Source organism: Rhinatrema bivittatum, chromosome 9, assembly GCF_901001135.1.
Source record: "Rhinatrema bivittatum chromosome 9, aRhiBiv1.1, whole genome shotgun sequence".
NCBI classification, from domain to species: Eukaryota; Metazoa; Chordata; class Amphibia; order Gymnophiona; family Rhinatrematidae; genus Rhinatrema; species Rhinatrema bivittatum.
Genome location: NC_042623.1, coordinates 109,363,562 through 109,391,324, shown reverse-complemented (window position 1 = coordinate 109,391,324; position 27,763 = coordinate 109,363,562). Strand labels below are relative to the sequence as shown.

The 27,763-nt window shown below is 41.4% G+C and overlaps 1 protein-coding gene across 1 annotated transcript in view; it reads left to right on the top strand.

Annotated features, from left to right (window-relative positions):
• Positions 1-5,399: 5,399 nt before the first annotated feature.
• The window catches only part of ADAMTS20 (ADAM metallopeptidase with thrombospondin type 1 motif 20), a gene marked incomplete at its 5' end in the record, with an annotated part of 339,654 nt that continues 317,290 nt past the window's right edge, over positions 5,400-27,763 (top strand). Inside the window, 1 exon segment of the mRNA XM_029617296.1 lies at positions 5,400-5,668. Within this exon segment, the coding sequence (XP_029473156.1) occupies positions 5,400-5,668 (269 nt within the window).

Genomic DNA, 27,763 nt, shown 5'->3' with positions numbered 1-27,763 from the left:
TCAAAGTTTCCCTTTTGAAAGTTTAGCACGAGAGCCTTGGATTTGCACACTGTTCCTTTTCCAGTCATTAAATCAAATTTGATCATAATATGATCACTATTGCCAAGCGGCCCCACCCACTGTTACCTCTCTCACCAAGTCCTGTGCTCCACTGAGAATTAGATCTAAAATTGCTCCCTCTCTCGTCGGTTCCTGAACCAATTGCTCCATAAAGCTATCATTTATTCCATCCAGGAACGTTATCTCTCTAGCGTGACCCGATGATACATTTACCCAGTCTATATTGGGGTAATTGAAGTCTCCCATTATTACTGCACTACCAATTTGGTTAGCTTCCCTAATTTCTCTTAGCATTTCACTGTCCATCTCACCATCTTGACCAGGTGGACGGTAGTATACCCCTATCACTGTAGTCTTCCCTGATACACAAGGGATTTCTACCCATAAAGATTCAATTTTGTATTTAGTCTCATGCAGGATGTTTATCCTGTTGGACCTCTATGCCATCCCGGACATAAAGCGCCACACCTCCTCCCGACTGCTCCTCTCTGTCATTGCGATATAATTTGTACCCCGGTATAGCACTGTCCCATTGGTTATCCTCTTTCCACCATGTCTCTGAGATGCCAATTAAGTCTATGTCATCTTTTACTGCTATACATTCTAATTCTCCCATCTTACTTCTTAGACTTCTGGCATTAGCATACAAACATTTCAAAGTTTGTTTTTTGATTGTATTTTTATTCTGCTTTTTAATTGATAGGGATAAGTTAGAATTTTTTAGCTCAGGTGAGTTTTTAGTTACAGGCACTTGGACTACTTTTCTAATTATTGGAACCTCACTGTCGGGATGCCCTAATTCTAATGCATCATTAGTATCCTTTAAAGATACATCTCTCCGAACCATGCGCTGCTGAGCGACTGTCGGCTTTCCCCTTTGTTCTAGTTTAAAAGCTGCTCTATCTCCTTTTTAAAGGTTAGCGCCAGCAGTCTGGTTCCACCCTGGTTAAGGTGGAGCCCATCCCTTCGGAAGAGACTCCCCCTTCCCCAAAAGGTTCCCCCAGTTCCTAACAAAACTGAATCCCTCTTCCTTGCACCATCGTCTCATCCACGCATTGAGACTCCGGAGCTCTGCCTGCCTCTGGTGACCTGCGCGTGGAACAGGGAGCATTTCAGAGAATGCTACCCTGGAGGTTCTGGATTTAAGCTTTCTACCTAAGAGCCTAAATTTGGCTTCCAGAACCTCCCTCCCACATTTTCCTATGTTGTTGGTGCCCACGTGTACCACGACAGCCGGCTCCTCCCCAGCACTGTCTAAAATCCTATCTAGGTGACGCGTGAGGTCCGCCACCTTCGCACCAGGTAGGCATGTTACCAGGCGATCCTCACGCCCACCCGCCACCCAGCTATCTACATTCCTAATAATCGAATCACCAACTATGACGGCCGACCTAACCCTTCCCTCCTGGGCAGTAGGCCTTGGGGAGATATCCTCAGTGCGAAAGGACAATGCATCACCTAGAGAGCAGGTCCTTGCTACAGGATCCTTTCCTGCTACATCTGGTTGGTGCTCTCCCATTATGAGACCTTCTTCCTCCAAGGCAGCACCAGGGCTGCCAGTCTGAAGTTGGGACTGGACTACTATGTCCCTGAAGGTCTCATCTATATACCTCTCTGTCTCCCTCAGCTCCTCCAGGTCTGCCACTCTAGCCTCCAGAGATCGGACTCGTTCTCTGAGAGCCAGGAGCTCTTTGCATCGCATGCACATGTACAACTTCTCACCGGTGGGTAAAAAATCATACATGTGACACTCGATGCAAAAGACTGGGAAGCCCCCCTCTTGCTGCTGGACTGCTGCCTTCATCTCAATTTTGATCAGTTCCTAGTTAAGTTTTAGGTTGCTATGGGAGTAGGAATGTGTCTAAGTTCCTTTAAATGTATTAGTGAATTCACTATATGTCTGGTAGTGGCCTACTGGGGTCTGATCGAATTCTCAATAAAGTTTTTGTTGATGGGGTTTTTTTTTTTGTTTTTTTTTTGTGCAAGTGGCACCTGCCTATAAATTAAGGGATGAGCTTGGGAGGGGTGGGAGGGTTGGGAATTACAAACAGTCTAACTTTAGTTAGTCAGCCTGAGTGACTCACAGCTCCCTTGATTAACAAATGTTGTTCCCTATTCAAACCTAATCACACTACCTCAACACCTTTCCAAGGTGAGTAACTGAGCTGAACTATTCAACTTTTTTACTTTGGTATATACTGCTCCTAGCTTATTTCTAGCTTCTGGCTACTTTTTTGTGGGGGGGGGGGGGGGGTTTGTGTTTTTTTTTTTTGTTTTTCAATACAATGCACTCGGTTATTTATTAAATAAAACACTTAGCTCTTTAAAAGTCTGGAGGACACTTTAATAGTCAGGCAGACTTTTAAAAAATAAACACACTACCTACTGCTACCTTATTGACTGACTAAATACAAACAGTCTAACTTGTTTATTTATTCACTGCCAACCTACTGCTACCTTATTGACTGACTAAAAATACAGTCTAACTTGTGTATTCACTGCCAACCTACTGCTACCTTATTGACTGACTAAAAATACAAACAGTCTAACTTGTGTATTCACTGCCTACCTACTGCTACCTTATTGACTGACTAAAAATACAAACAGTCTAACTTGTGTATTCACTGCCTACCTACTGCTACCTTATTGACTGACTATTTAAAAATGCAAACAGTCTAACTTGTTTTATTCACTGACTGACTTTTTTTTGCGGGGTTTTGTGTTAGTTCACAATGTGCCTGGCAGTGGAAGGTGTTTGTGCTGCTGTTACTGTGAGGTGACACCAGAATTTGAAAATATCTTTTACTATGATGAGCTGTAAGGGAAACACCCAAGCTCCATTGTTTGGTGGAATTTTCAGTGGATGCACAGTTACAGAACTGGAGGCGCAGGATTTATATTGACATTTCGTCCCTTCCTATAAATTCCAGACTTCACTCTCATAGCCATATAGAATTAGTTGAATGAGGCTATCAAATAATTTTAAAGTAGTTTTACTAGAATTGTGAAACTGGCCAGCTTTTTAAAATTACGCAGAAGACTCTTTGGAATTTTTTATTAACACTTTTGTTTTGTAACCAATTTTAAAGCAGGATCCATGCTATAGAGGTGGATGTGATGAAGAAATGTCATTTTGGCTCCCCCCCCCCAAAAAAAAATAAATTCTTCTGTCTAGAGATGCCACTGATTTTCTGTGACCTTAAGCATTAGTACAAGAAGGATTAAGGGGAGGATGATGGAGAGGCACACAAATGCATTGGCCCCTGGGCGCCGGAGACCCTTGGTGCGCCACTGGGTGCGAACCATATGGGGCTGCAAGCGGCGGCAAAGAGGAGTGGAGATTTGGCGGGCCGCGAGCAGTGCCCAATCTGCTCGCGACCCAGAAAACCACACAGCCGGTGGGCGTGATCGAGAACGATGTAGGAGTCGGGGCCGAGACCTGGGGGGGCGCGCAAGGGAGAAGGCTCGCCTAGAGCGCCTAATCCCCTTGCACCGGCCCTGCATGCACCCCACACCCCCCAATCCCCTTTTAAATTATATTAAAGCGTTCCAGGGCCCATGGATGCCCCCCTTCTTCCCTGGATCTCTCATTATAATAAATACTGTTGCCGGGCCCAGCCAGCCCCACCCCCAGTCTCAATGATCCAGGCCAAACCCCCCTTCCAACCCTGGACCCTGTCCCCCATCCCCCCCAAACCCTAAGAATCTCTGCTAGCTTCCCTGCTCCTGCTGAGCTTCTCTGCAGATTCTGTGAGCTAGAAGTAAGATTCCCGTCTAGCGCTGGGGAAGCAGAAACTGTGCAGCTTCTGACACAAGCTGCGCTGGAGCTCATCGAGAGTGGGTAAGTTCATATCCCACTCCTGGCAGGGAGTTTTCGGGTCCTGGGGAATGGAGGAAGGGCCCAGGATGGGTGGGGGTGTGTGGCTTGAATCACTGAAATCAGGGGGGAGGGTGGGAGGACATAGCGGCAGTATTTATGTTAAAGAGATCCAGGAAAGCAGGTGGGGTGGGGTGGGGGGCCACACCTGTGTCTGAACATTTTAGTAAAATTTAAAAGGGAATTAGGGGGTGGGGTGCACAGCCCAGTAGGAAAAGGTCAAAAATTGGACTGTAAGCCCTTTACTGAATTTTTGTTTGTTTGTTTAAAGTGCTACTTAACAGGATATCTTTTGAAGATATCCTGTTAAGAAGGAGTTTATCCAGCCAAATAAAGCCAGATAAATACAAAATCTAACCAGCTATAATTAAACATAGCCTGCTAAGTTTTCTTTAGTTATCCTGCTGAATATATCGGACAAGTTATCTAACTTTAGCCAGATAACTTGTCTACTAAACGTTTTAATGAATATTGGCTTGAGACTGCGTATGCATGGAATTTTGCACACGTGTCTGTCATGCAATTTTATAAAGGGTCTTTCTCTGGATAAAAAATTATTTTTATCACAGAAGTCCCTTTGAAAAATACCCTCTTAATGCACTTACTTTTACTTTCTCTTGCAAACAGCATTATTAGCATGTGTTCCTTTTTTCTTTTTGGAGTTTTTGTGCAAAATCAATGCTGAGTGACCACAGGGCAAAATTAGTGAAGCAGTTATAAGCGCAAAGATAAATTCTGTGAGCAAATCTTGAACTATGCCACAGCAAGTCGGGTTTTCAGGATATCTGCAATGAATATGCATGAGATAAATGTCCATATACCGAGTCCCAGATATGCAAATTTATCTCATGCATATTCAGTGTAGATATCCTGAAAACATGACTGGCAGTGGGGTCCCCAGGACAGGTTTGGGAAACCCTGCCTTAGTACATTGGCTTCTAAGAATGAAAAGGCAGGAACTATGATATGAACATATTTACAAGTAAGTACAAATAGTGTGACTATTAGCATGGTATTTAATTAGAAGCCAGAGAAACCAACAGAGCAACTTGGTGTAATGTTTTAAAATAACAAGCAAACAAAATAGTGAATGATTTAACTGTGCATTGTTTATCTTGAGTGTGGTTGAAAATCTTTGGATTCAGTCTCCAGGTCCTGCAGATCAGTCTAGTTTTCAGGATCTGCTCGCTTGCTATTATTTAGCATACATATGATCTTGGGGCCTAATTCATTTGCATAATTTCTTTATCCTGATATCCAGGTGGAATCTCACGTTTCAGAGTGGACTACCCCTGAACTATCCTGTAGATGTAGAATAGGATAAATGTAGAAAAGGAGAAAAACTGCTGTATTGTACAAGTTGTAGACAATTTATTGGCAGTTTATTAAATCTGTAAATTTTTCTTTTTGAATTTATGCAGATAGGGAAAATTAATCCTCTGGTATTTTTTTTTTTTAATTACAGAAAGCTGGCAACTGAAGAAAAGCATTTTATCATTTCAAAACTCCAGTAGCTTAAATGAAGATCTTGACGTTTTACACAATGCCATACTTCTTCAGCATCCCTCCAAAAATATGTCCTTTGATGAGAAGATCAGCTATTCCCATACCCGGACAAAACGCTTTCTTTCGTATCCGAGATTCGTGGAGGTCATGCTTACAGCTGATGCCAAAATGGTTCACCACTATGGCCAGAACTTAGAGCACTATATTTTAACCCTTATGTCAATAGTAAGTGAATCGGAACCATATCAACCTCCCAGTAAATCAGTTGTTTGAGCATTACCATCTTAGTTTTGAACAAGCTGCCTGTGGTATGTGTGGTAATAAATCTGAAGGTGTGGCCGTAGAACAGCAGCATTCGTTTCTTCAGATTATCAATTTGTACTTTATTCTTGGGTCTCCTTTCTCTAGGTATATTTTATTTCCTACTTTCGTGTATGTTTTTGGAACAAAAAATGGCCATCCTTTTATGACCATGCTCTCTGCTTCTAAAATTCTTCTTCCATGAGGTTGCCCAAGGATAAAATACCTGCAGAGATTTGCACCTCCTTTTTCTTGGATATTTTTTCTTCCCTGCAAAACATGTGCACTGTGGCCTCCCTGCCTTTCATTCCATCTACTTTTCCCATGGGTAAAAGCATGCACGTTCTTGATCCCTGTGCATAAAAGTACTCAAATAAAGGGCATGCAGTTTTCAGACAGCCTGTTTACCTGGTAAATGGCTTTTGAAAATCACCCTCTCAGTGTATTGGTGTGATGCCCGCCTGGAGTGCAGACAGGGTCAGAAAAGCAAATTAATTCATATCAGTATAAGTGGCCATTTAGGGAAACTCTGAGGCCCCAGGAGCGTAAGTATAAACCAGAGTGAAACTGAGGATCTTACAGTGTTTTTGTGTTGTAAGTGTAACCCCTCTTGTCCATCTGGGGTCACCTTCTCAGCTTTGGGGAACCTGATTTCCTCACCCAAAGTGAGGAAAGCAGTTTCAGCTGGGTCGTGGGCTGGGGGCAGATAAACTGCAGGGCCAAACTGAGCAGAGGACACACTCCTAAACCCCTCCACAAATTCACTGTCCACTACAGATAGTGTGCTCCAAAGAAAGATAATTTATTTCAACAAACTGTTCAAGCAGTCCAAAGATTGTAGAGAACACACTTCCATAAAAATCAGCAGTGTCAATCTCAATCCTTTTCCAAGTGTTCAGAACAACTTCAAATCACAGTTCCATGTATAAAATTCTCTTCAACCTTTAACTAGGCCCAACTTCCTTAGCATTCACAATTTGTTACTCACAGCTTTTAGGATGGCTGCAAGGCAACTCTCTCTATCTTCTGTAGATGGAATGCAGTTCCCCAGTCCTGCTCCGAGACTCCAATCAGGCACAGGTTAAGAACATCATAAGTTATCATACTGGGTCAGACCAAGGGTCTAACAAGCCCAGGATCCTGTTTCCAACAGTGGTCAATCCAAGTCACAAGTACCTGACAAATAGCCAAACATTAAATAGAACTCAAGCTACTATTGCTTATTAATTAATAGCAGTTTATGGATTTTTCCTCTAGGAACTTATTCAAACCTTTTTTAAACCCAGTTACACTAACTGCTGTAACCACATCTTCTGGCAACAAATTCCAGAGCTTAATTATGTGCTGAGTGAAAAAGAATTTTCTTTTATTTGTTTTAAATGAGCTACTTGGTAACTTCATGGAATGCTCCCTAGTCCTTCTATTATCTGAGAGAGTAAATCACTGATTTACATTAACCTGTTCAAGTCCTTTTATGGTTTTGTAGATCTCTATCATATCCCCTCTCAGTTGTCTTTTCTCCTAACTGAACAGCCCTAACCTCTTCAGCCTTTCCTCATAGGGGAGCCATTCCATGCCCCTTTTTTAGAACTCTCAGCACACTTCAAATAACTGTCATTATATCTGAGTTACCTATGCTCTGTCTTTTTCTTCCCCCAGTTCTTCACCCCTGTTTTATTGTAACTTTTTGCTTCTTTACTATGTTAATGTTTTAAGGTTATTGTACCCCAGTTTCCTGTAAACTGACATGATATGACACTGTCATGAAAGCCGGTATAAAAAAAGTACCAAATAAATAAAGTATCATTTTGGTCGCCCTTCTCTGCACTTTCTCCAGTGCAACAATATCTTTCTTGAGATATGGCAACAAGAATTGTACACAGTATTCAAGGTGCAGTCTCACCATGGAGCGATACAGAGGCATTATGACATTCACTGTTTTATTTGCCACTCCCTTCCTAATAATTCCTAACATTGTTTGCTTTTTTGAACGCCACAGCACACTGAACTGACTATTTCAATGTATTATCCACTATGATGCATAGATCTCTTTCCTGGATGGTAACTCTTATGATAGAACCTAACATGGCGTAACTACAGCAAGGGTTATTTCTTCCTATATGCATCACCTTGCCCTTCTCCACATTAAATTTCATCTGCCATTTGGAAGCTCAATCTTCCAATCATACAAATTCCTCCTACAATTTATCACAGTCCACTTGAGATTTAACTACTCTGCATAATTTTGTCATCTGCAAATGTTATCACCTTGTTGTACTCCTTTCCAGATCATTTATAAATATACTAGCGGTACCCCGCCACGCGTTGTAGTGGCAGAGTCAGGTTCTTTTCCCTCCCTCCCCCTTCCCCATTTACCTCAGTCACTCATCCTCCTCCCCCTCAGTCACTCACCCCCCCCTTCCCTCCCCTGTCCCCATTCCAACTCTCTCCCCTCACACTCACCTCTCCCCTCATTCTTCCTCCCCTGACACTCACCTCTCCCCTCATTCTCCCTCCCCTCTCTGTCACCTCCCCCCCCGCCTACTGCCTACCCTTCAGATCAGAAAACTTTTGTCTTTCTATTTCTGTGGGAACCCCCCCACCCCAAATAAAAACCCCAATCCCATCCCTTTAAATCAAATAATAACCCCCCCCCCCCAAGACCTGGGAAATTAAAATTGTTGGTGCTACATGTGGTCTGTCCCTGGGCGTCTGTGCGCATTATGTATTTGCACTCCCAAATTTGTTTTGTGGTCTGGGGAGGGCAATTTTGGTGCGTTCCCGAGATCGTGCAAGTTTAGTGTATGTATTTGTGTGTGAACCTCCCCCTTTCCCCAAAAAACAACCCTATGAGAAACGTTCTCTTAAACTAACCACCCCACACTCTCCTGCCCCCCCAGATTTGACGAAGGAATGAAACCTTCCCCCCCTCATGACCCCTCCCCAAGATGTTCGCAATAAATTCATTACCACCCCACACCCTCCAGACCCCCCGAGACCTGATAAAAATGTCAGTCGGTGGAGCGGGCGTTCAGGAGCGGTCCGGGAGCGATGTATTGGCGTTGGTCTGTCGGCTGCGAGCACTGAAATGGGTTCCGACGGCCCTTTGCCCGTACTATGTCAGCGGGGTGGAGCAATGGCAGCGGTAGGTCCTCTGACATAGTAAGGGCAAAGGGCCCCTGGCTGCCAGTCCTGAAAATGGCGCTGAGGGGCCCTCGCCCTTACTATGTCACATGGGCTACTGCCGCCATTGGTGTCCCCGAGTGGCATAGTAAGGGAAAGGGCCGTCTGCGCCATATTGATTGCTGGCAGCCGACGGCCGTAGTGCAGAGATGTGTCCCGGACTGGTCCTGGCCCCCCCCCCCCCCCCCTGCTGGAGCCTCCCGGACTTCTGTCAGGTTTTGTGTGTGTTGTGAGGGCCTGGGAAGTAAATACATTTGGCATGTGTGTGGGGGGGTGTGAGGAGGGTGGTTTTGTGTGTGTTGGGAGGCTGTGCGAAGTAAATCAATTTGGCATGTGTGTGGAGGGTGTGAGGAGGGTGGTGGATGTATTTTATCTGTAAAGGAAATAGTTATCTTCCGGCGAAAAAAGTGCACGAATGTGTTAAAATGGAAGTGAAACATGGACCTGGACTGGCGAAATGATTAGTGTTGCGTGTGTCAGTGTAAGGTGTAACGTATGGCTCTTACATCCATTAGATGTTGCTGTTTTCTTGAAAAACTCTTTAAACCTATTTTACCTGTCACAGGTGTGACATATCTGTAATGTAAGTACAGAAGAACCTTCCTGTATGCAAAATGAAGGTTGCGTCCAAATTTGAAAGCAATCGGTTCAGTGGTTTCTGAGATTAGCGATTTTGTCCAAACTATTTAACATTTTTATTTATATAGATTAAAAAGCACTGGTCCAAGTACAGATCCCTGAGGCCCTCCACTATTTTCCTTTTTCCACTGTGAAAACAGACCATTTAATCCTACTCTGTTTTCTTTCTTTTAACCAACTTGCAATCCACACAAAGACATCGCCTCCTATCCCCTGACTTTTTAGTTTTCTTAGAAGCCTCTCATGAGGGACTTTGTTGAACATCATCTGAAAATCCAAATACACCACATCTACCGGTTCACCTATGTCCACGTGTTTATTCACCCCTTCAAAAAATGTAGATTTGTGAAGCAAGACTTCCCTTGGGTAAGTCCATGCTGGCTGTGTCCCATTAAACCATGTCTATCTAGATGTTTTGTGATTTTATTCTTTATAACAGTTTCCACAATTTTTCCTGGAACTGAAGTCAAGCTCACCAGCCAATAGTCTCCTAGATCACCCCTGGAGCCCTTTTTATATATCGGGGTTACATTGGCCACCTTCTAGTCTTCAGGTACAATGGATGTTTTTAATGATACGTTACAAATTAATAAGGTTCCTTTTTGGTCCTGAAGGCCCTCCTTACTGTTTCCTTAATTCAGTCTATAAATTCTCAGATTTAACGTCTTTAGATATCTCTTCATATTTCTCAGGCTTCTTGAGTCACCTGTGGGATATCTCTGCCCTACTCCTCCTTCTTTCCCTGCAGTCCCTGGAGAGGGTCACAGCTGCCTCCCGCTGGTTTGGTGATTCTGAGGGAGCCCCCTCCCACGTTCTAACCAGTGTAATATACCCTCTCCAAAATCCTGCCTATCTGCCAGAGAGTTACAATACACACCCCCTGACCATTGGATGGACTTACACTTTCATAATACCTTTGCCATTTTCCCTTAGGAGGAAACACCAATCTCTCAAACATTGTACTCTCTGCACCTTCTCTGTGTCGCACAGGGGCCACATAAGGCCCTTGAATTATCCAGATATTTTCTAATAACTGCTTTTTTTTAAATGTGGTGACAATTAACTGATAGTCAAAATGATCAGTAGACAGTAGCTCACACATTCAGGTGGGTGGCCACCCAAGCTCTAGTGATCATTGGCCAATATAGTTTAATATTAAATTATCAGTAGTGAGGATTTGCTCAAAAGTTAGGGTCCTGGTCTTCATGAGTAATGACTTTTTTAAAAAATGGGGGCATAGCTTATGGAGGCACTGGCAGAGGGGGAAAATTTGGGGGTATAGTGGGATAAACAAAATGAAGCTGTAGTAAGGGGTTGCAAATTGTTCTGTTAGGAAAGAATATAAAAGTAAGAGGAAAAAGAGACTGGTGTGGTTGTCAAAGGAGGTGGCTGAAAGAAGGAAATGCAAAAGGGTCTGCATTCAGAAGGGTGCAAGTGGTCTCAAAAAGCCAAAGATTGAAATGAATATCAGAGCAATATGACAGAAACAAGAAAGGATGGTAAAGATGTGAGCAGAAGTGACAATGACAATACCATTTACAGGTTTGTGAATGAAAGGAGGATGTGCAGAGACGGGATTGTAGAATGAGAGGAGAAAAGGAGGGACGTGCGGAAGAAAAAGAAATAGCAGAAAACTAAATAAATACTTTTGCTCAGGGTTTTTGTTAGCAGAGTTGTGCTTGAATTTTCAGAGCAAAGACATGCACATAAAAATTCATGAATGTCCCCAATACATGCGTCATCATATGCACATAGTTATACCTACTTTGAAGCAAGAATAACTTTGTGCTTGGAGATTTATGCACACATTTTTGAAAATAAAAGTCATATAGTAAATGATGGCAGATAAATGGTCCATCCAGTCTACCCCTGAAGGTGTTTTTAGAGAATTAACTGCTGCTCCATGCAGGCAGCCCCTCGCCATCCTGTTCAGGGTTGAAACTTCTGCTCCACACAGGTATCCCGTTGCCTTCTTATTTATAACTGTTGTTGCTCTGTACAAGTTATCCCCATACAGAAAGTTACCACAGGTGCTTGCTACAAGACATCTTCTGTGTATGCCCCATGCCCTTTTGAATTCTGTTATTGTTTTATGTCTTCACCCAGGAGAGCATTCCAGACATCCATCATCTTTTCCAAGAAAAAATATTTCCTGACATCATTCCATTACCTGCTATTAAGTTCACTTAGAGAATAGCCACTGCCATTAGCAATGGTAACATGAATAGACTTAGTTTTTGGGTACTTGCCAGGTTCTTGTGGCCTGGATTGGCCACTGTTGGAAACAGGATGCTGGGCTTGATGGACCCTTGGTCTGACCCAATATGGCATTTTCTTATGTTCTTATGTTCTTAAGTTTCATATCATGATCCCTAGTTCTACAGCTTCCTGTCTCTTTTGCATCATATTCTCCCCATCTCAAGTCCTCAAGTCTCATCTCATATGTCTTTTGGTGCTGACTCTGCATCTTTTTTTTTTTTGAGTTATGGTGTAAATTCTTTCCCTGTCCTAACTCTGCCACTAGAGTGCCTCTTCTTAAAACAGGTATATGTACACCGAAAATTGAGTTTTGAGTGCACTTTTACCTGCATTGATTTTCAAAGCCAGATTCACATGCATAAAACAGGTTTTTAAGTGTATAAAATGCTTTGAAAACCAACCCCGAAATGTATTAAGTTAATCCAATAAGAAAGGGTTATCTTAAATTCTTGTGTTTGTTGACCTTTATTTTTGTGCATGGGACTACCAAAACTAAAACTAGATAAAGCTATGGGGCCAGAAGGGATGGATGGATAAATAAATAAATAAATAAATAAATATAGAGTATTAAGGGAACTCAGACATGTTCTGATATGTTCACTATGGATCTGTTCAATCAGTTTTTGGAGACGAGAGTAGTTCTGTGGGACTTGAGAAGGGCAGATGTTGTCCTGTAGCCCTGAGAAATATATCCCTTATTCCAATAATCCCTCTTCATAAGAATGGTACTAGGGAGGAAGTGGGGAATTACAAGATGGTTAGCCTCATTTCAGTGGTGGGTAAATTAATAGAGACTCTGTTGAAGGGAAGGATAATAAATTATCTTAAATCCATCAGCATGCAGGATCTGAGGCAGTATGATTTTACCAGGGAGATTGTCAGACAAATCTGATCGATTTCTTTGGATGATCAAATAATTAGATCGTGGCATGCTCAGAATGTGGTGTACTTGGATTTCAGCAAAGCTTTTGATATTGCCCTGTAGAGGAGGCTCATGAATAAATTGAGCATCATGGAGGGTGGGCCCAAGATAGTAGACTGGATCAGAAACTGATTACGACATTCACTCTTAGGAAAGAGGGGTGATTAGAAGAGTGCCTTAAGGTCTGGTCATGAGGACCAATTCTGTTCACTGACTGAGCAATTTTGTGGAGAGATTAAAAGAAGGTGAGCAATTCCAATCAATGAGAGCTATCAACCACTCAGGTTTTCAGGATATCCCTAATGAATATGCATGGGACATATTTGCATACAATTGAGGCAGTATTCAAGCAAATCTATTTCATGAATATTCTTTAGGGATATCCTGATAACCTGATTAGTTGGTGGTCCTCAAGGACTGGAATTGACTGCTCCTGAGTGAAATGAGATTTAAGGACTGAATATATGCATTCCAGAGCAAAGGGGAGATGGGGAGGGGGAAGAATATGATATAGTTAATCAAATACTGCAAAGGTATCAGTTGGGGGTGTGAATTTGTTTGAAAGGAATATGTAAAATGCAACAAATTAGACCATTTTCATTTCATTTGTGGATCCCAGGAATGTGTGTGTCCATAAATTTAAAATAAAATTTGTTTCATTTATTTATTTCCCATTCAAGTATATGGTCCATTGAAAAGTGTTGCAGTGAGACTGATAACTATAGCAACCAATCATTTTCTGAGTGAGGTAGCAGCCAGGCTAGAGCCAAGATGGGAGAAATTGGCAAGTAGGACGGAGGCCCAGTTAAGGGGAAACATTTTTTTAAATTAGTCGATAGCTGGCATCTTGATCAAGGGGATTAGTCACCCCTGACCTAGGGAGTTTTGATGCCTGTGTACTATTTTTGTCTTGGATCCCAGCCTAGTTCTCCCATCCTATTCTTTCTTGGTAATATTAGGGTGTTTTGTCCCAAAAATAAAATGTTAAAAAAAGAAAAGTAATGCAAGGTTCTTCTCTCACCCCACCTCTTTCCTAGCTCTATGTCTTGCTGTCTAACTCTGCCACTGTTATTGCCCCATCTGCTCCTGGCTCTCTTTGTTCCACTACATATACCATTTTGCCGCTTTGCAGTTCCTTTGATGATGTTCATGCTACTGTTGGTGTAGCCTTTCTTCTGTTCTGGAGTCTACACTGCCTTGGGCTGTTCATATAACTATTGTGTCTTCATGATACCTTGTGGGTTTTGATGCCTCCATGCTGTTTGCAATTGCCCATACTCTATGGGTTGGTAGTTTTGATGCCTCTGTGCTTTTAGATACCCTGCAATCTATGCCTGGGGAGGGGGGGGTAGGTTTGGAAGGGGGTTAATGCCACTGTATCTTGTCTCACTCTGTATGCTGCTGTCTTAATAGGCATTAACACTCACAGTTGTGCAAAAATGTCTCACACACTGTGTGTGCTAACAACTTGTGTGCACATACACAAACTCTGCAGCAGAGAAGAAAATGACAAAAGCTTAGGCTAGTGTTCACTACAATTCGCCTCTGACATTAGTAGAGGTGTAGATGATAAGACAAGACAGCAGTGTACAGAGATCTTTAAGACCAGTTTTCTAGTAAGGCCAGTATTATCTTGCCATAGCAATTGGAAGTTGGCTGTTTTATCCTACAACCAGTAAACAGTGGGTAAGGCTGCTGATTTTTTAGTGAGAATTTCTTAGAGGACATTTCAGAATCATCTAATTTTTGTAACAAGAGGATTTTTTCCATCCTACCCCTTTGCCTTAGGCTGGTTGCTGAACAGATTTTTTTTTGATTTGGTTAAAGAAGAGAGAATAGAGAAGGTGCTATGGACAAGAAGACTACTGCTTTTTGTTATGATTTTCATTTTGCTGTTCATGATTTTTGGGATCCTGATTTGGATACTTTTTTTTTTAAGTTAAAGTAAATTTCAGTTGAACACCCTCTTTGGATTCTGTGTTTTATTCAAGAGTGCTTTTCCTCCAAGATGACTCTTCTATTGTATTGAACAACCAGTGAAAGAGAGAGCGAGAGTTGTAGTGTGATTATATAACTATGGCTGTGTTGCCCACTACTGCACCAGGGTCCCAGGAGGATGAACCTCCCCCCTGCTGGATGAGTCCTGGCATTCCCAGAGGCTGTTATGAACAATGTATGAGAGGAAGAAAGGTCCTGGATATTGAGAAACTGCCCTGAGAACTGTGTGATCCCCTTAATCCAGTGCACCCCACAATGGGGAGGTTATACTTACTTGGGAGTGCTGTGGCATAGATGGTGTATTCCCTTCTTGTTATCCGGTTACAAAGCCCTTCTAAAAGGCCACATCGTTATAGAGATCACACGTATGATAGGAAAAAAAATCCTTGGACAGCAAAGAGAGAAAACCAGTTATTATTTTTTATATGTATTGTACTATGTAATACTTTGCAGTATTAAACTATTACATTTTCAGAGTTGAGAGTTATTGAAGTTGAAACTACATTAGAGGAACTTATTCTAATATGAGGATGCTTTATACTGTAGATAAGGTTTAAAAAGGGAGGAAGGTTGGGGAGGGTGTGGTGAGTTATTTAGATTTAAATAATTACAGTGGATCTGTTTAGTTGATATGTTTATTACATATGGATTGGTCTGACATTTCTCATGTTACAAGAAGAAAAATGCAATCCCATCAGTTAGAAAGATCTATATTGTGATTTACTACATTGGGAGAACCGGGCCCTTCCCCCCCACTGCCCAGTTTAAAGTTAACCTGGTGATGGGGCGGAGGGGAGGGGTTTCCTGGAACGAGGAAGGAGGTGCACAGGCCGCGCAGAACATTGGTGGTGAACTCCCACGAGATGCGGGAGTTTGGCTGCCGGGGCAACTGCGTCATCAACACGACTGAGCGCATGTCACCTGCGTGATGTGTGCGTCATCAGGGAGGCACCCGAGGGCCATTGTTTTGGGGGGCATCGGCGACATCCCACCCTACCCATTTTGCATACTCCATTCGCGTACAGCTTCCCAGCTTCCCTTCATGTTAATTAGTGGTACCACCTGTTCCACGGGTAGTATTAGTATTCTGTTTTAGATAGCAATACCAGTTGTGTTGTTCCATTGTTCACGTTGCAGCTTTGGGTTAATATAAGCCGGGGCTCCACAGCAATGAGATGCTGGAAGTGCCAACTAAAAAACAGTGTTAAGTCCGGTCCAGAGGTGTGGCCTCCCTTGCTTGATGTGGCGGGTGGGGGGGGGGGGGGGCAGTTGCACCACATTGTCTTGCTTGAATGCGGCAGACACTCGATTATGGGCAGCACGGTGATACCGCATAATCTTCGCCCAGCTCGGGTATGTTAAATTTAATTGTATTTTCATTAATAAAGCTGTGGACTTTTTGTTACCCACCACGTGAATCCCTTGTTCATTAAAAGTGGAAAGAGAATCTCGGGATGTCGGGGTGATAAGATGGTGAATGGCAAGTGGGGAAAGGTAGGGGGAACAGACTATACCGGCTGCCAGCGTTAATACATTTATTCCTTCAATCTGACCCCACCCCTTTTACCCACACTGAAATGGAGTAATTGAAAATTGTCCTTTATGAGAAAATCCATTGTTTTATTTATTATGCTATATTTCAGCATCTCTCAAACTAAACTTACCTGCTATTGTTTATGTAGCTTGAATTACCAATTAAGATTTGGGACTTAGATGTTGTCCATACAAGTTCAGTGTTACAGAATTCAAATATAATCTCTTGCTTGCTTTTTTTATTTCTCCCCATCTAGCGAGATGTTTATGTCGCTGAATATACTGTATGAGACAAGTTATCTGATTTAATTTAGCCAGATAGCTAGTAATAGCAGTGGCTATTTTCTAAGTCAACTTAATTAATAGCAAGTAATGGACTTCTCCTCCAAGAACTTATCCAATCCTTTTTTTAAACACAGCTATACTAACTAAACTAACCACATCCTCTGGCAACAAATTCCAGAGTTTAATTGTGCGTTGAGTGAAGAAGAACTTCTCCGATTAGTTTTAAATGTGCCACATGCTAACTTCATGGAGTGCCCCCTAGTCTTTCTATTATCAGAAAGACTAAATAACCGATTCACATCTACCCTTCTAGACCTCTCATGATTTAAACACCTCTATCATATCCCCCCTCAACCATCTCTTCTCCAAGCTGAAAAGTCCTATCCTCTTTAGTCTTTCCTCATAGGGGAGCTGTTCCATTCCCCTTGTCATTTTGTTCGCCCTTCTCTGTACCTTCTCCATCGCAATTGTAACTTTCTTGAGATGCGGTGACCAGAATTGTACACAGTATTCAAGGTGGGGTCTCACCTTGGAGCGATACAGAGGCTTTATGACATTTTCTGTTTTATTTACCATTCCCTTCCTAATAATTCCCAGCATTCTGTTTGCTTTTTTGACTGCCATAGCACACTGAACAGACGATTTCAATGTGTTATCCACTATGACGCCTAGATCTCTTTCTTGGGTGGTAGCACCTAATATGGAACCTAACATTGTGTAACTATAGCATGGATTCTTTTTCCCTATATGCATCACCTTGCACATACCCACATTAAATTTCATCTGCCATTTTGATGCCCAATTTTCCAGTCTCACAAGGTCTTCCTGCAATTTATCACAATCTGCTTGTAATTTAACCACTCTGAACCATTTTGTATCATCTTCAAATTTGATTACCTCCCTTGTCGTATTTCTTTCTAAATCATTTATAAATATATTAAAAAGTAAGGGTCCCAATACAGATCCCTGAGGCATTCCACTGCCCACTCCCTTCCACTGAGAAAATTGTCCATTTAATCCTACTCTCTGTTTCCTGTCTTTTAGCCAGTTTGTATTCCACGAAAGGACATCGCCACCTATACCATGACTTTTTACTTTTCCTAGAAGCCTCTCATAAGGAACTTTATCAAACGCCTTCTGAAAATCTAAGTACACTACATCTACCGGTTCACCTTTATCCACATGTTTATTAAGTCCTTCAAAAAGGTGAAGCAGATTTGTGAGGCAAGACTTGCCTTGGGTAAAGCCATGCTGACTTTGTTCCATTCATACCATTCATGTTTATAAAAGTTTTTTCACCTTCTAGCACATTTGGGTCACATTTAATCATTAATCTAGATAGACTCTGTTCTAATCGAAAAACAAAATCTGGGTGATGCTAGCCTCCTCAGTTGAGTTAAAGCCCATAAAAATTATGGCCTGTGTTTCCTTTAAAATTAGTTTTACTTCAAGAGATTTTCAAACATTCTCCTTAGGACTAACACTGCTGCAGGATGAGATGGGCTGATCCAAAGTTAGGTTCAAGATATTTTCATTTGCCTTTGCAGTAGTTGGACACTACTATCTTCATAGAGCAGTGCTTCTCAACCCAGTCCTCAGGATACACATAATAATCAGGTTTTCAGGGTATCCACAATGAATAGGCATGAGATAGATTTGCATGCAAATCTATCTCATGCCTATTCATTGTGGATATTCTGAAAAACTGACTGGCTAAATCAAGATGGTGGTCAACCCTCCTAATGGGGAAGAGTATTTGTAAAACTTTGGGACTGATTTACTAAACTTTTTTCTCATAGACACAGAATGGGTAAAAGGCCCTATGTTTGATGCTGCTAATGGGGATGCAAAGGAGGGAGTATGTTTTGACGTTTTTTAGGCCCTAGAAGAAAATGCTCAATATGGGTAATCTCCTGATCTTATACCTGGTGGTCTGGAGGACCAGGACTATATTTGGGTGGGCGAGAATGTTGGGAGACCCCCAAACTGGATGCTTTTGTTTTTGTTTCTAGTTGCACAAGACATTTTGGGTGGGGGAGACCCTGCAATTATATTTGACATGTAAGGGAAATGTTTTGTTTGCTGTTATTGTAAAATTAGCAAATGACCACTGGATGGAATTTTTAGAGACACGAGCATTGTAGCTAATGGGATGATGTGTTTAGGTTAAGAGGTGTGTGTTTCTTTAAAAATGTGGGGTTCTCTGATTGGGTGACAAAAGTTTAGCAGGAGGTATAAAATCTGGAAGCTTTAAGCAGGTTTTTTCCTTTTGAATCCTGCCCTTCTTGGGTGGTGGGGGTGTTGGAGAGGAGCTTCCAGGGATTTAGCCACCTGGCGTAGCCAGCCTGCAGGCTGGTGGGCCCAGGGACACTCCCAGTGGGAGTGGGACTCTGCCAGGTCTCTTCCCTTCAAAGGGAGAGGCCCGAGGCCATGGAATGGTGAGGTGTCTTCCTTTTACTGAGGAGCTGACTGAAGCTGGTGGAGGGGCAGCTGTTCTTTCTCTAGGGTTCTTCATTTTCAGTTTAAACCGAGTTTCATCCATAAATTCCCATTTTTTTTCCCAAAGGTGATAATCAGTTTAAAATGTATTCACCTAATTTTAGGTTGATTAAAAAGTTGCTCCACAGCTGCAGAAGCATCGTTTCAAGGCTTCTACCCACTGCTGGAAACCAGTGTGGGCCAAAGCACATGCTGTGTTTCAAGAATTACCCTCCACCAATGAAAGCTGTCACCCTCCAGTGTTGACGGTCGTGATTCAAGTACCATCTCCTCACCTCCCAGGCAGGCAAAGTCCCTGCCATCTAGTGCTGTGAATGCATTTGAAGCAGACCCTGTCCACCAGAAGAATTTCCTGGCAGGCTCCCTAGCCCTGCACAAAAGCAGGGGGGAGGTGGGAGTGGGGTGGGGGTGGGAGATTCTCAGTGGGGTGAGAGGAGAGAGAGAGAGAGGTCCATGCTAGGCAGAGGATGGGGGTAGAGATGAGGATGCTACTGAGTGGGAGAATCTGTTAATGTGCTGGCTTCTGTCCACCTAAATAAACTCCGATATTTACCCTGAAAAAGAATGTAAATGTTTTCAACATTTTCTCCTGTTTTTCTTCTTGTTATAATAAATCCGGATAAATGCCCGGGAAAAATAACAATAAAAATTGAAAATGAAGGTCCCTATCTTTCTCTTATAAAGAAAAAGGCTAGGAGAGAAAGAGGAGTCTGGTGTCAGTGCAAGTTGAGGAGTGCCCTCACGTGGCTCGTGGCATGGAGCATTCAGGGGAATCCCCACCTGCCACTGGAAAGGTATGGAAGTCGAGTGGGAGGTCATGGAGCAAGAAGTTGTTGAGTAGCTCTGACATAGGAAATTGCACTGTTCTCTTTGCATGTAAATTTTGATTTGATATTTTTGAGGTAGTTCAACTGAGTGAACTTCATTCCTGGATAAAAATGTTTGGGGAAATGAGATAATTGGGAGGGAACATAACTGGTGTGTTCTGAAGGGTTTTAGATGTGGGTATAAATATAGATTTGGTTTTTGAAGGTGTGATTTCAGAGTTCAAAAGAGGGGGGAGACTCCAGACGAAGGGGTGTAAAAGGGGTTGATGAGGTAACAGGTGTGGGGGAGTATCCAACAGAGTTCCTGCAAAGAAGGTGACTGTCCCTGTAAGCCTCATAAGTGCTGTCAATGTGTGAATTAGCTGGGGTTCTGATTGTTTGATTCCCATGAATTCTGGTGCATTCAGTGTGATCATATTTACTCTAAGCCAATCCTTGTGCATAATGAGTACTGGCTGGACCAACAGAAATAAAGTTAAGAGCTGAAGAAAGTGGTGACTTCTAGACTTAATTTTGGCCAGTATTGATGGGCATTAGGGGCCAGAGTTCATGGGGGGGGGGGGGGGGGTTACTCTCCCTTTCCACTCAGAGTAGAGAGTGTGGTTCAACTGCTACTCCTGCTGACTCCATACATATCCACTTCACCAACTGCATGGTCTAATTTTGGAGTCCACTAAATACATTTTATTTTTTATTTATTTTATTTATTTAAAAAAAATGTGTATACCACATATCAAACTTTCTATGCGGTTTAACATATATACATTCATAATTGGCTCGACAAACAAACCATGAAAACATTGTATAAGAAATATTAAAAATAAAAAAAATAACATTTAAAAAGATTAAAATAAACAAACTAAAATTACTTAGTTAAGTTAGACACCAGTTTTTCTTTATCATACTAATTTAATGTTCCTGGGGAAGATGATCTTTAACCAAAAGGGAAATCTTTTCCCATCATTTTGTGTATTCCCAACAAGGGACTTTACACATAGATCTGTTTTGAAAGTAACCCACCAAATCTACCTGCACAAATTTCACCTGCTAACTTGTCTGCATACATTTTTAATGAAAATGTACATGCATAATTTTTAAAATACAAAAGTACGTGTGTATATAAGCAAATCTCTCACTGTCTCCACCCCCAGGAATGCCATGGCTTATTCCAGGTAAACTTATATGTGCAAGTGACATACGTGCTTAAATTTACCCTTACTTCAGGCAGGCCATTTTGTAAATGGCCATTTCTGCCAAGTTATACACTGTTTTATCCACAGAGGTCCCTTTGAAAATTACCTTCCCTATATTTTCAGTATTGCTGAATTAATATTCATACAATACATTTGCATAAATGTGATCTAATTTTAATAGAAATCTTTAAAATGCTATATTTATTAAGCTTTAACAATTATACCATGAACTTCTTTTTGCACAAAACAATATTGGAATTTTACAATTCTAAACACTTTGCTGGGCAGACTGGATGATCCCTTTTGGTCTTTTTCTGTCAAACCCCCCCCCCAAAATAAAAATATTACAGGAAAACAAAACTCAGTCAGTGCAAATCAGTGCACAGTTATGGTGGGGAATGAGAGCACAATTCCAGGAAATCATTAGAAAAAAATAGATGAAAAAGGAAGATTGCCTCATTCCAGAAACTACAGCCTTGTAAAATGAGGATACAATTAAGATGGTAAAAGACACAATAGAGGATGAAGCAACAGATGGCCCTGTCATATCCTGCACATGGCTGGTACTCAAGAAAGTAGTCAGATGGGAATTCTTGTAGAAAATATATCTCTAAATTTAACAACATACTTGCAAGGGAAGTTTGATGACCTCTATTTGCAAAAACTCGTGGCCTCAGTAATAAGTTGTTTACACTTTCTTTGTGTGGTCTTAGGTACATCAGGAAAATCATGTAATTTACAGTTTAGAAACTGGGTCTCACAATGCTAAACAAACAGTTTTAAGAATCTAGTCCCTATCCACATCAAGACATTATTAACTTTCAGTATGGATGGTATAGGAGAAAAAAGAATAAAATAACTGAGGACCCTAGTTCGTAGGGATGCACAGGGGGAAAATTTTTCATTTTGTTTTGTTTTTTTCATTTCAAGGTTTTTTTTTTTAATTTGGGTTTTGTATTGTTTGTTTGCTGAACCAAAATGAATCTGCTCTGAACACTTTTAGTTGGGAAGACAGAAGAATATAAGATTTTAAATAAAAATAAATAAATAAAAAAAGAGCCCAAAAGAAAAAAACAAAAAGAATTGATCCCACATGTCCCTGGACCACATTTATCCCTTCCGCAGGGATATCCAGTAAAGAAAGGAGCAGGAGTGATCCGCAGGCTCTTCTGCCTTCCCTGCTCCAATTCAAAAATGGCACCAACACCATTTTGTTTCATGGCTGCTATGGCCCCTTCCTTTATTGGAGACACCCACGGAAGATATGTGTGATCTGGAGAGGTGAGGGGCTTTGGGAAAGGTGGCAGCAGCGGTATTTCATGTTTTCTAGTTATTTTAATGAACTTTTTCAAATAAACCTCAACAAAAAGCAAATTTGGGGGGTTTTTTAAACTTTAATTTCTTTTTTAAATGAAACACAACTGTTTTGTGTTTTAATTTTGTTTTAAGATGAATATATACCTCTAATAGGTCCTAGTCCCCCCCCCCCCCTTTTTTTTTTAAACAAAAGATAGTAGAAAATATGCTCTGGAAATGGAAGGGCAAGATTACGCAATAATTTTTTTAAAACTTAAAATGTATATTTCTCAAATAAGTTTTTAGTTTTTTAATTTATGCATTTTATATACCGTCAGTCCAAAAGAAGATCACAATGGTTTACAAAAGCAACACCACAGTAAAGTCTACACAATATCAGAACATGTGACATTCACAAAATAGGTCAACACAACATCAGAACATGCAGCATTCACATTGTAGGTCAACACAACATCAAACATATTAGCTATATTGTTAAATTTATTTATTTATTTATTTTTAATTTTTATATACCGGAATTCCTGTATGCAATACAAATCAATCCGGTTTACAAGTAACGAAAAGGTTGCCCTGGTCTGGGAGGTTAGACCTGGGTTTTTTTTACATAGAACATAGAACAATAACAATAAACCATTGAACATTATTACAAGTAACATTGAAAGTAACAATAATATTTAACAAATTTAACCTTTTTTACAAGGAACTTTAGTAGCGAATATGGTCTGCAGTAAACGGTTATATAAAGGTGAATAATGACTGTTAAATAGAAATGCGAATAAGCAAGTACGGTATGAAAATTAAGTGTCAAGGTGTTGGTGACACCCTGCAATGGTTGGATCTGAAAGTCAGGAGGAGGTGCCTATTGGAACGCTTGCCTGAAGAGCCAGGTTTTTAACCTTTTTTTGAGTCGTAGGTCTGGTGGGAGCGCATTCCATTGGTGTGGTCCCGCAGTGGAGAGTGCTCTTTTTCTTAGTGTTGATTTGGCAGGAGCTGCGGCTAAAGTGCCTTTGTAGGCGCTTCTAATGGGTCTGGAAGATAAGTGTGGACGAAGTTGGGTTTGTAGAGATATAGGTGCGACGTTATGAATTGCTTTATGAATGATGGTTAATGTTTTATATAGGATTCTCTGTTTGATGGGTAGCCAGTGGAGGTTGCTCAAGATGGGGGTAATATGGTCTCTTCTCTTCGTGTGTGTTAGTACAAAATGCCGCAGCCAGAATCCTATCTGTAGGGGTTTGATGGTGTTGGAGGGGAGGCCAAGTAAGATTGAGTTGCAGTAATCAAGTTTCGAAAAAATAATGGATTGAAGAACGAAGCGAAAGTCATTGAAGTGAAGGAGTGGCTTTAGTTTCTTTAGGACCTGTAGTTTAAAGAAGCAATCCCTGGTGGTTGTGTTTATGAATTTTTTTAGGTTAAGTTGATTGTCAAGCCATGCTCCTAGATTCCTGACGTCAGCAGAGGAGCTCCATGTTTAAAGATGTGGTTTGTGTCAGGCTAGGTGTGTGGGTGTTCGGGTTGTGTGAAATCAGTAGCAGCTCTGTTTTGCTGGAGTTTAGAATCAGGTTCAGGCTGGAGAGTAGTTGTTTAATTGGTTGAAGACAATTCTCCCAGTAGGCGAAGGTTTTTTGAATAGATTCTGTGATGGGGATGAGGATCTGGATGTCGTCTGCATAGAGGTAATGAGTAAGTTTGAGTTGTGATAGCAGATGGCAGAGGGGGAGGAGGTAGACGTTGAACAGGGTGGGAGAGAGGGAAGAACCTTGAGGTACGCCTTGGTCTGATAGGATGGGGTCAGAATCCTTGTTATTAATTCTGACCTTGTAAAACCTGTTTGATAGGAATGATTTGAACCAACTGAGAGCTGTGCCTTTTATTCCTATGTTTGATAGTTGTTCTAAGAGTTGTGAGTGATTTACCGTGTCGAACGCTGAGGATAGGTCTAGTAGGACCAGTAAGAATGACTGTTTTTTCTCCAGGTTCAAAAGTAAATTATCAGTGAGAGAAAGCAAAAGTGACTCTGTGCTTAGTGATTTTCGAAAACCATATTGTGTAGGGGAGAGAATGTTGTGCTCCTCGAGATAATCGGAAAGTTGTTTATTTACGGCTTTTTCCATCAGTTTGGAGATCAGGGGCAGGTTTGCAATGGGTCTGAAGCTAGCTGGGTCCGTTAGTGATGCAGTTGGTTTTTTCAGTAGGGGTTTGATGATTGCAAGTTTTAGTTGGTTAGGAACTGTGCCCATGGCTAAAGAGGTATTGATAATTTCTGCAATAGGTTTTGCGACGGTGCTAGGGATGGCGGTGAGCAGATTAGTAGGGAGTGGGTCCGAGGGATGTGCAGATGGTTTAATTTTTTTAAGTAAATTTTCAATCTCCATGGCGGATGTGGGCTCGAATGACTCTAGTCTAGAATTCAGAGTGGGTTGGTATGTGCTATGAGGTATTGGAAGAGTTTGATGGGTTGTGAGGGAGCGAGTAAGGTTTGAGATTTTTGTTTTAAAGTAGGTGGCTAATTCGTTGGCCTTGCTGAGTGCTAGTTGGTCTGGAATGGATGGTGGTGTTGGTTTGGTGAGAGATGATACGTAAGAGAATAAAGCTTTCGAGTCGAAGATGAATTCTTTTTGCATAGAAGTCCTTTTTTGTTTTGTGTATGGCGTTTCTGTAGGTGTTGAGGGTGGCTTTGTAGTCCAGTCTGGATGTGGGTGTAGGGTTGTTTCTCCAGCTTTGTTCTTTGTTTCGTAATTTTTCCACCAAGAGTAACAGTAATTTTTCCACCAACAGTAACCATTCCTGACTATCTAATCTTTGGAAACAAAATAGTAATTCATGATGAATTAGTTCCTTTTAGGAAATCTTTTTGAGGTAGTCTGTGAGATGTCTTAACACTCTTTAAGTTTCTTAATAATTGTCAATCATTCATCAATCCATTTCTATATAATTTACTAAAGTTGTACATTTTTATGATAGATCATACGATTTTTTGAACAGTCATGTTTCCAGTTCACATTTGAAGTTTTTTCTTTCTGTAGTGAGATGTAACTCCTCAGGTAGAGAGTTCCATAACTTGGGGCCCACTATAGAGAACATTCAATCTCTTATTTGCACTATGGTGTAGGTACTGTTAATAGTCCTTTGTTTTGTGATCTAAGTGTGCATTGTGGTGTGTATGGTTGGAGAGTTACACCCAATAAGCAGGATTTAATACATTATTTATGTTGAGGATGAGTGTTGGTACTTTATAGTGTATTCTTGCTTGTACTGGTAGCCAGTGTAGATGTATTTGTGAAGGGGTGATGTGGTCAAATTTCCTTTTCCCTAACAGTAGTCTGCAGGAAACCTGAGAATGTGGCATGTAACCACATTCTTTTTATGGTTGATCTTACTATGAAGACTAAAATTGCTTTGATTAATGAATCATCTTTGTCGACACACTTGAGCTGAAGTTCCACCAACAGTAACCATTCCTGACTGACTAATCTTTGGAAACAAAATTGGTTAACTTTTCTGCCGAGATTTGCAGTTGGGTCGCATGGTTTATATATTTCAATCCTGATGACTCTGGGATAACAATTAGACCCATACAGTAAACCGCACGGGAGAGCCGGCGCTCCTAGGCGAGTGCCTGCTCTCCCAATGCGCACCCAGGCACCTCTCCTGGGCACGCGATTCAATATTTAAATGAGGGCCCAAGCTAATAAGGAGGCGCTAGGGACACCTTATTGGCGGACGCTTAATTTTACCGGCGTCGGTTGTTGAACCCGCTGACAGCCACGGGTTTGGAATACGGACGCCGGCAAAATTGAAGTTTCCGTTTTCCAACCCGCAGGCAGATTTTTTTTTTTTTTTTAGAAGACTTTTATTTTTTTTATTTTTGGGGCCTCCGACTTAATATCGCTATGATATTAAGTCGGAGGATTACAGAAAAGCCGTTTTTTCTGCTGTTCTGTACACTTGCCTAGTGTACAGAAACTCCTTTGGCAGGAGTTAATTTCTGAGAGTAAAATGTGCAGCTTGGCCGCACATTTTGCTTTCTGTATTGTGGGTGAATACCTAATAGGCTCATCAACATGCATTTGCATGTGATGAGCGCTATTAGTTTCGGGGGTGGGGGTAATAATAGCACATCAAAAACACACTTCGAAATGGGGGCTAACGGTGCGCTCGGCTGAGCGCACCATTCTGTATTGGCCTGAATGTTGCTGCCCCAGCACTTCCTGGTGAGTTTGTCCTAGCCTCTGCTCCCCCTCTGAGGACACCTGCAGAATATTAGATGGGACATTCTACAAGATCACCTGAGAAGGCTATTCAGGTTGTATTTCCACCTCTTTGGTGGTTTTCCCTTTGGTTTTTGAGCCACATGAACTGCTGTGACTGCTGCATGATCCGAGAGTTTGCCTAGGCTGACTCTGTCCTCAGTAGACATTACCACATCATCAGGAGGTGCCCACAGTGTCGCACTGGGTGAATCCTCTGCTGCAGACTGAGAGCGGTCTCTTGCATGGAAGACCTTGATGCTATTCCTTCCCCTACCAATGGCTCCAACAGAAAACCTTTGGGCTGCACTGCAGTATTTGAAAAACTTACAAAGTTGCCCATGAGTCAAGCTGCAGGAGAAAGACACAGGCATATTCTAATCCTTCCCCATATTGCAATAAATCCCACAGGTAAGATAAAAGAAGCAGTCACAGTTACAGTGTACAGATCACGGCCAACAAGCATCAACCATCTTGCTCCCCCTCCACTGCCCCTCCCGCCCCCCCCCCCCCCCCCCAGCATGTCTAGAAAATCTGGCTAAATTTCTTTATCCCTTTTGGACTGAACCTGGCCATCCCTTCTCTAGCTTGTAAATTCCCGACTAAAAAACAAAAAGAAGGTGCTAAAGTTAATGTACATCTATAAAATTTACAAACTGAATTCTAAAATAATTAAACTAAAAATATCTGCACTTCCTGACTTAAATTGCTTGAAGGTTTCAATAAAAGGGAGGGAGAAACAAAACTAGCAATCACTGAAGGCAGCATACTGTAATTTAGGTTCTATGAATATTTCGTAAATAGTGTACTATTCACAGGATAAGTGTATCCTAAACACTGACATCATGTAAGTAATGATTTCAGAAAGCTGTAATATTCTTTAAATGATATGGAAGGTGGTTGGTTTTTTTTTTTAAATTTTTTAGTTTGGTGGGTTATCCAGGCATAAACGTGTTCCTGGATATACCATGTCCTGATCCTTCATTTAATATTTCCCATTTAAATTTCAAAGATTAGAAATGGAGAGAGAAAAAAATCACAAGTTGATAGCTGTGCTGTAATATGAAATATAGTTTTGGTTTTGTTTCCAATCACTGTCGTATATATTTTTTAAA